Here is a 9521-nt window from a genome sequence, read left to right on the forward strand (position 1 = left end):
GTGGTGTGGAGATTAATTGAACTCCTGATTGTGAAGGCTGCAGAGGAGTGCCTGGCATGGACTAAATGCTCATTCAGTACTACTGGACTGATTCTGAAGCAATCTAGTGAGATCCTCTTACGGCTAATTCTTAAGGGAGGAAGATGGCGCTTCCTGTGCTAACTCCCCCAGAAGCCCTGTTAGTATAGCCCCCCACTACAGGGGAACATAAGGGGGTGCAGAACCGACCAAAGAAGACAATAGTATTAGGAGACAGAAATAGATGTCGCCAAGTCTTTTCTTCCTGTTTCCTCTCTCCTTTATCCTCTTTTGTTTGCTTATTTGGAGTTTTTGTTTTGTTTTATTGAGGGTCTCACTATGCTGCTCAAACTGGTCTTAAATTCTGTAGCTAAAATGAGCTTCCCATCTCACCTCTAAAAAGCTGAGAATTCAAGAACTCTTCCCTTTGCCATTAGTCGCTTGACATTTTAAAAACAGAAGTTTAGGGGTTGGGGATTTAGCTCAGTGGTAGAGCGCTTGCCTAGCAAGCACAAGGCCCTGGGTTCGATCCTCAGCTCCAGAAAAAACAAAAAAACAAAAACCAAAAAACAAACAAACAAACAAAAAACCCCAGAAGTTTACAGGTCAGGGAAAACGAAGCACTCAGCAAGGAAGGGACGAAATCAGTGTGGAGTGCAGGCTAGACTGGCTCAGGGTGCAGGGAAATGGCTCCATCACGTGGGCGGGGCAGCTCTGACTGTGGTTTTTGGACAGGGCTTGTTTTCTGTGCTGATGCTGGCCTGGATCTTCCTTCCTATCTACATCGCTGGCCAGGTGAGTGTGAAGTGGGGCGGGCAATATGGCATGGGAACAAGCTTGGGAAGGCCAGCACACATCCCACTATGATATCCACCAGACAGTCACTAAGTCAGCCACTGGGAACAGATGCTGCACAAGTGAGAAAAAAGAAAAAGGAGACCCCCATCCCATGCAGTTCTGATTGGCACCCAAGGTCCACTGTACACATGGGGTACTCAGAGACTGGTCAAAAAGATCTTTTCAATGTTAGAATCCAAAGGTAAACCTTACCATGCCCTATATGTATAAGCCACAACATGTTGCTTTTAGCTTTTCAGCACGTATGCATCCATGTGCATGTGCGTGACACGGTGGTTGAGCTATTTCTGACTGAGATGACATGTCAACAAAGAATTGCACAGACGAGATATCTGCTTAGGGTTTTGTCCGTGTCTCCTAGGGATGGAATCCATCACTGCTACCGCCGAACCACATCCGACTCAGACTTGGTAGAAAGCAGCTGGCAAAGGCTTTTTGATGCCATTGTCAGCTGCCTGCCCCTCAGGTTCCTCAGGCCTTCACTTGTGTCAGGTCACACGGCCTCATAGCCACCCACTGAGCAATGACTGAATTTAACTTTGTAATGTGAAAATTTTAAAATAGATAAAGTAGGAGGAGTTGGGGGATTAGAAATTATGAAAAGTTAAAAAGTAGTCAAGTGGGACACATGGACTCCCCTGTGGAGACTACCAGGAGTCTAAACTAAAGGGGGCTTGGATGGGCAGGGGACCTGGGCCTGCTCGTGAACTCATGCAAAATAAGGGAAAATGGAAAATATCTCAGTTATACCAACAGAATGATGTGTCTGTGTGTGTGTGTATGTGTGTGTGTGTGTGTGTGTGTGTGTGTGTGTGTGTATGTGTGCACATGCATGCAAGCTTGTGTGTGTGCATAAGTTCATGTGTACCACAGACTGTGTTTAGGTCAAAGGACACTTTCAGGACCTGGTTCTCTCCTGCCATGTGGCTGGAAGGGTTGGCCTTGGGTTGTCTGATTTGGCCTGTAAGGACCTGCTAAGCAGTAGGTTTTAACTAACCAGACAGGGAAGGAGAAAGGGTGACCAGATTCAGGTTGTTTCTCAGAGCCGAGGGGTGATAGGCAGATGTTCTCAGATGATGGATCCCTTTTTTTTTTCTGGCAAGCAGACAGCAATGTCACATGCTCAGAGGTTGACTATGGGGAGTGGGATGAGGTTGAGAGAGCTGAGGTAACTCAAGCTGATATAACTGTTTGCAGTAGATAAACTATCAGTAGGGTACCTTCAAAGGCAGAGGGGACATCCACGTAAAGCCAGGAAAAGGGACACTTTGAATAGGGCTGTACACTCTTACTGTCTTGTAACAAGATGATGCAGGCCAATGGTACTCTGCCAACCCAGACACACAGGCCCTGGGCTCCATGCCCAGCACCACAAAAGCAGGAAAATTAAATAAAATTCCTGGGATTTTTAAAAAAGACACCCTTTGGCTGGTGTCGAGGAGAGAGTGAACCCACACTGGTAAGTGCCATGGTAGTGAGAACGTAAACCATAAAGGACATAAAGGCAGGTGTGGCAGCACACCATAAACACACAGTCAAGCCGTAAAGCACAAATGTGTTGTGTTGTAAGATGAACACCCATATCCGGATGCAAACCTCTTCTAGATGCTTCTTCCCCTTCAGTCATGGCCGCTCACTTCCTGGCTTCCCTTTGCAGTGGAGTTTAATGCAGTTGACTTGACTCCTTAAAGCCGTGTATGAGAGGAATCGGGATGTGTGCAGCTGACTCTCCTTAGCCATGTAGTGAGCTGAGATGAGAAGCTGTTGAGGTCTAGGGTTGTGGGGTCACTCTAGATCTTGTCACTACCATTCTGTGACTTTTGGGCTTTTAGTTTGTCCTATTGGGCTGTGGGGGACCATGATGCTAATGACACTTTCTTACAGGGTATAAATTTTGGAATTTGCAAATTCAGTTCTGGAAACAAGCTGTTGGGGGAACCTGTTCTGCGCGTGCGTGGGTGCATGTGTGCGTGATACCAGGCATGGAGCCTTGTACAGGCCAGGGACGTATTCTACCACTAAAGATTCACCTAACCATTCACTTAATTACTGAAGTTTTGCATAAACAGATTTCACTTTTACCATAGTCCCATTTATCATCTTTCCTTTCAATGTCTCATTTAAAAATGTCTTTTCCTACTTAGATGTGACAGTTCATGCCTGTTATATTACCGTTCTGGAGGCTGACACAGAAGGATTGCCATGAATCCGAGGCAATCCTAGGCTACATGAGTTCCAGCCCAGTCTAGCCTTCTCCAATCATAACAAAAACAAAAATCCTTACCTACCCCAAGGTCATAAAGATATTTTTTCTGTATTCTGTCTTCTAAACCTTCTCCATTTGCTGTTAACCACCGAGAATTTGTTATTTATTACTTGTGTGTGCACATATGTATGTGCACATGCATGTGTGGGTGAACATGCATATTTAGGCACATGCATATCCAGTCCAGAGTTCAGCCTTGGGTCTTGATTCTCAGGAGTCAAACCTTATTTTTTAAGAGACAAACTCTCACTGAACTCTGAGGCTTAGCAATTCAGCTAGGCTCACTGGCTAGGATCCTTGTCTCTGCTTTCTCTGCATTTTCTTATTTTATTTATTTAATGTATGAATGCACTGCTGCATATACATCTGCAGGCCAGAAGAGGACATCAGATCCCCTTATAGATGGTTGTGAGCCACCATGTGGTTGCTGGGATTTGAACTCAGGACCTCTGGAAGAGCAGTCAGTGCTCTTAACCACTGAGCCATCTCTCCAGCCCTGGCACTGGGATTTCTAAGTGTGTTCACATCTAGGTTTTTACATGGGGTGTGGGGATCAAAGTATGACCCTCTTTTAGCATAGCAAGCATAGACTGGATGCCTCCCCAGCCCTTAGATGTTATTGCATATTTACCATGTTAGAGGACATCAAATACTTCCCATCCTCAGAGACTAACTTTGCGTATGAACATGGAGATTGAGCCATAGGCTTCAGGTGCCCACCAAGCAGCCACATGCTCTTCTGCCATTTCCTCTGTACATTCCTCTAGTGACAGTCGTGCATTAAGCTTCATGCAGGGTCATAACCAGGTGCATTGATTTCACAGGAGTAGTGAGGGGTTGCCATGGACATGGATGAGGGGCAGACTGGATTTCATCTGGAGAGAGTTTCTGAGGTTCTCTCTAAAGACTCCACCATCAAGACAGAGTGTATGTATAACCCAATGCAGAGCCACTGTCGGCCAGGGCCCTAAGACCTGGAGTGGTAATCTCTAAGGGTGGCTGTCTTTTGTTCCATTCATCTTGTTTTAGTTAGCTCTTGGGACAGTCTCAGTATGTGGTGACCTTGAATTTGTGATCTCCCTGTCAGGATTATGGATGTGGGCCACCACATCTGGCTGCTGAATTTACTTCTGCCCATCCAGCCAGCACCAACAAGAGGGGTGGTCCCTACTTGGTCCCCTGGTTCCTTATCACTGAATCCAGCTGTGGTTTGAGTCTATACCTGAAGATAGTATTGTGGTCTAGATCCTCTGACTCACTGGGCTATTTCCTGAGTGGCCTGGACTTTAGAATAAGGGTAGCTTTGAGATACAAGCTTATTGTATAGTGTGCTAACGATGCATTCTCCTTCGTTCCCTCCTTCCTGTAGGTAGAAGCTGCAGTTATCCTAGATTGACCCCAGGGTTAACTGATAGTCTACACCAGCAGCCAATGAGAGGAGTTTAGCTCAGGAACCAAGGCCAGATGCAGCTGTCTGTCATTCACAGATTAGATAGTGGTCGCCCGAGTGTCTTCTCTGGCACATTTATCTGAACGAACCGGAGCACCCATTGTGCTCTCAGATTAGGTCTTAGGTCCCACAGCGTACAAGGCTTGCTTCAACCTCTCTGTACAGTATTCCTGACAGAGTCAGAGCTCAGTATAAAACACTTCTGGAAACTTCCTGCTGAGCATCTTTGCAGTAAATAAAAGGACTCCAGCAGGACATCCACGAGAGTCAGCCTTTTGAGAAGAGGTGGACGACAAAGCTTTATTAATCCTACCAACGTATCTATTGCTATATTTATTTTTGGCAATATTTTAACATGAAAAATTCAAATGTGTGTCAACATTTAACTCATCTTGGAACACACCTACTGTCTAGAACATTCTGTCAGATTCTACTATGAATGTATCAGTTTAACTCTTTTGAGACAGGTTTTCACCAGGTAGCCCAGGCTGGCTTTAAACTCATAATCCTCCTGCCTCAGTCTCCTAAATGCTGGGATCACTGCCAAGACTTGTTGTTCCCAAACAGGTCTGGCTCCTCAGCTCACATTGGTTATTTATCTAAACTGTGACACAGTCCTTAAAATTAACGGGAGTGGGGGGGCTTATTTTCACATTTCCAGAGATTTCTGTTAGCTGGGCTTCCTTGTTTTAGACTCATGGCAAGGTAGAAACACGGAGGAGGGGGAAGCGTGGTGGGAAAGGCCATTCACTTCATGGCACCCAGGAAGCAGAGAGTCAGGAAAGGGCTGGTGACAGAATCTATCCCTCAAGGCAGGCCTGCCACAACCTACTTTCTCAATCCAGGCCCCTATCTAGTGCCCTAGTTTCCTAGGGAGCTTCCTAACTTCCTCTACCTTGTGATAATGTCAGCAAGTTATGAATCTATCAACAGATGAATCCATTATTAGGTCAGAGCCCCCGGGATCCAATCACTTCTCTCACTAGATCCATCACCTGGGGACCAAGCCCTCCCCATGTAAGTTTTTGGAAGATGCCGTGAGTCCAAACCATAGCATGGCCTCTCCAAATGTAAGCATGTACTCTGTGAATATCATCATCACCCATCCTTCCTCATCAGTCACCTGGAAACTTGTGGAAGAATGTCTGCTAACCCCAGGTCCCAGAGTAACCGAGAGGGACATTCCATAGCCTTTAGAAACTACAACCCAAATCATGGTTTTCAGTGTCACAACCACCCAGTCCCTGGAGCATCCCACATAGTTGTGACTGCCTCAGCCTCAGCCTCCCATCCCCAATGTCTGGGAGCTGTCAGAACTCAGTGCCTCTTGGACGAAGATGTTCTGTTCCCAGAATTCCTTGCTTCTCATTGAAGGATGGGCAGACAGGGATTCCTGTATTGATTCCAGTGTTGGTTGTGGAGTCAACCACACTGATCCATGGAACAAAACTTTTCTTTCCATTGTCATTCAGGGGTTTTATTTTTCCTTCTCTTCTCTTCTCTTCTCTTCTCTTCTCTTCTCTTTTCTTTTCTTTTCTTTTGCAACAGAGTCTTACTGAATAACCTTAAACTCACAATCCTCCAGCCTCAGCCTCCTGAATGCTGTGATTGTGAGCATAAACCACCTTGCTTGGTGGATTTTTTCCCCCTTGATTTTTGCAGTGAGCCTTATTTTGTCTTTTAATGGCATGCAATCACTCCGCCTGTTTATGTGGTATGGTCTGGGGCATGCTCGTCTTATCATGGGGCAGAGGGCAAAGTCTCCTGTGCAGCTTGGATGCCCTTAGCACTTCAGCAATGTTATCTCTTGCTCCTCTCTTTAATTTTTTAAAAAAATTATTCTTTGACAATTTCATACATGTATACACCGTGTTATGATCATATACCACATTTCCCCACCCTGGGTCGCCTCGGTGTGTCCCTTACAGCTGCTATCATCATCTCTTCCTCCCCTCCCTCCTCCTCCTGCCCTCCCCTGCTGCCTGTCAGTGCTGCCCATCTGCTCATGGATGCCTTCTCTCCGGCCCACGAGCGGCTCTCCGTAACAGGAAGTTGCTAAAGGAGAACAGATGATACCTGCTATGTTGCTCGATCTCTCCTTTGCTCATTTTTCTGGGTTTCCTTAAATTTGGGACTGATTTCCCACTTATAGTAGTAATTTAAATTTCATTTTCAAGGGTTGAAGTGTAGTTCAGGAATAGAACACTTACCTAAGATACAAGAAGCCCAGAATTCAATTTCTAGCACTGTTTTTTTTTTTTTTAAAAAATTCTCCGAGCATAGCGGTGCTTCTAGTACTTGGGAGGCATAGGCAGGCTGAGTTGGAAGGTCTACAAAGTGAGTTCCAGGGCAGCCAGGGTTACATAGAGAGACCCTATCTTGAAGTCTCCCCCTCAAAAAAAAATCAAAAATATGAAGTTTTTAGTATCAGGTTAAATAAAAAGGTAAGTTCGCATAAATAGAAAAAAATAAGTTAAAGAAATCCAGCCTACAGCTAAAGTAGGATGGAAAACACCCGCCTCATGTCTGGGGTGGTGAAGTGGCTCAGCTGGGAAAGGGGCTTGCTGCCAAGCCTGGCAACCTGAGTTCGATCCTCAAGCCCTCATGATGGAAGGAGAGATTCAAGCTGTCCTCTGACTTCCACATTTGTGCTGTGGCATGCAATCTTTATATAACACACACACACACACACACACACACACACACACACACCTGAAACACAAAATAGGTGCAGAACCCTCTCTAGACCCAAATGCCTCCACAGTCTGCCCCTTCCCAAGTCCTCTTCCTCCTTATGTTTCCCATGAAGAAGCCCCAAAAGATGTACTCTGTGCTTCTGAGTTCAGTGGGGATGGGAGAGGTGGCAGGGCCGGTGTCCAGGCTGAGAAGGCAAATGCCCAAGGTCATCTGGTGGCTACAAGCTGTCTCAACCCCCAGGTAACCACGATGCCAGAATACCTAAGGCGACGCTTCGGGGGCAGCAGGATCCCCATCACCCTGGCTGTGCTCTACTTGTTCATCTACATCTTCACCAAGATCTCGGTAAGGCGGACACGGGGCCTCCCCATGCTGCTCCTGCAGGGTGAGAAGCTAACTGCAGTGCACTGCAGGAGTTTCCTCAGCATCACTTCTCTCTGGGGCAGGTTTGATGTTAGACGGAAGCAGAGAGAGGAGGAGGCAGAAGAATCATGCATAAAGGACAGGCAGAGGCAAGGAATCCCTCCCTTGAGCCACACATCTCAGCATGAATGGAGATCCAAGAACCACCCCCACTTCCCTACTCTGTGACCTTCCTCCAGATACAGAGAGAGAGTGGTCAGGTCTTAATCAGACGTGCTGAGGACTGCCTGGGCATGCCTCACGCTGACCTTTGGATGGGCTGGTCTCCAGGAAGGTGGCAAACACCAGATATATTGTAACCTCTAGGCATGGACTGCTCAGAAGGATCAGTCCAAGATGTCACCCTGGGGGTGGCGATGTTCTTGTCCCCCAGGACAAGGATGGATGTCTGTCCTGCACGGGCAAAAGAAATCCCATCTAGTACAAACAGCAGCAACTGACTATCCCCGCTGCAGACTCAAGGCTCTCTTTTTAGAATGCTTTCTTATAGTCTGGCACAGGGGGACTGTCATGTTAGGAGCAATTCACTAGTTGGAACGAGAAGCATTGCCTGTCCAGACGGCTAGGCCAACACAAGCCCACCTGGAAGATGCATGAAGTCATGATATGTTAAGGGATGCAACCTGAAGCCCTAGAGATACAGAGTCAATAAAGACTATGAGGTTAACAACTGGCGAGCACTGAAGGGCCTGGTGTACAACTTGCCTAGTGTGGATGATGTGAGAGCCGCACAGGTGGACAAGACCACCTTGGCTGGAACATGCAGGTCACAGTGTGGAGGAGAGTGGGTGGGAAGACAGTAGAAGTAGGGGAGGCCATGAGGTTGTGGCCAGGATACAGCAAGGGTCTCTCAAACTTAACTGCCCACAGGCTTCATTTTGAGCCCCCTCCCTCCAGCTTAGGATGAGATGCATGAGGGAACAATGTGTGTAGCTTTTCTGTATTTGTGAGTTTGGGAGAGAGCCTGGTCATGGGGAGTTGCTGTGAATGCCCATCACAACCCATTCCTTCCTCTTCAATCACTCATCCACTCCCTGGCCCATGTATCCACCCACTCCCCCATCCATCCACCCATCCGTCTATCTGTTCATCTGTCTGTCTGTCCATCCGTCTGTCCATCCATCCATTCATTTGTCCACCCTCCCATCTGTCTGTCCATTCTTCCGTCCATCCATCCACCCACTCCCTAGTCTATCTACCCATCCACTCACTCTTTAACTTCCCATCCTGCAGGTGGACATGTATGCAGGGGCCATCTTCATTCAGCAGTCCTTGCACCTGGATCTGTACCTGGCCATAGTTGGGCTGCTGGCAGTCACAGCTCTGTACACTGTTGCAGGTATCATGGGCCATGGCTGATACTTACTTAGTTGGCGGGAGGGCCAAGGGCCCCCACTTTATCCTGACGCACCAGTGTGCTAAAGCCATTTACTCACTAAACCTCACTCTCACTCCACTGTCCTGAACAATCACACTTTAAAAATCGTTATCCAAGGGAAAGATGATTATTCAATCAGAAAAGGGATTATTTAAAGGCACCACAAATAAGCCAGGTAAGACAGATGGGATCATGCCCATCATCCCAACACCCGGGAGGCTGAGGCAGGAGGCCAGACTGGCTATGTAGCAAGACCCTGTTTCAATAAACACAAATCTTCCCACAGTCTCGCAATCTTTTCCTACTCATGTGTCCAGAAGGACTAGTAGAGAGACGACTAAGTGCCAAGCATGTGAATCCACATGTATGATACAGAGCTGGGCAATGTGAAGCTGGTTTGGGAGCCTAAGTTTAGACGGCTTCATCCATTT

The 9521-nt window shown here is 46.9% G+C and overlaps 1 protein-coding gene across 2 annotated transcripts in view; it reads left to right on the forward strand.

Moving 5' to 3' along the window:
* Slc5a11 (solute carrier family 5 member 11) overlaps positions 1 to 9521 on the forward strand; it is a 59683-nt gene that overhangs the window by 26472 nt on the left and 23690 nt on the right. For both annotated transcript variants that reach the window (XM_006230186.5, NM_001100482.2), the window contains 3 exons: positions 754 to 813; positions 7530 to 7634; positions 8946 to 9051. In XM_006230186.5, the coding sequence (XP_006230248.1) occupies positions 754 to 813; positions 7530 to 7634; positions 8946 to 9051 (271 nt within the window). The remainder of the gene's footprint in view (positions 1 to 753; positions 814 to 7529; positions 7635 to 8945; positions 9052 to 9521) is intronic.

The sequence above is a fragment of the Rattus norvegicus genome, chromosome 1 (assembly GCF_036323735.1).
Source record: "Rattus norvegicus strain BN/NHsdMcwi chromosome 1, GRCr8, whole genome shotgun sequence".
In the NCBI taxonomy this organism is placed as follows: domain Eukaryota; kingdom Metazoa; phylum Chordata; class Mammalia; order Rodentia; family Muridae; genus Rattus; species Rattus norvegicus.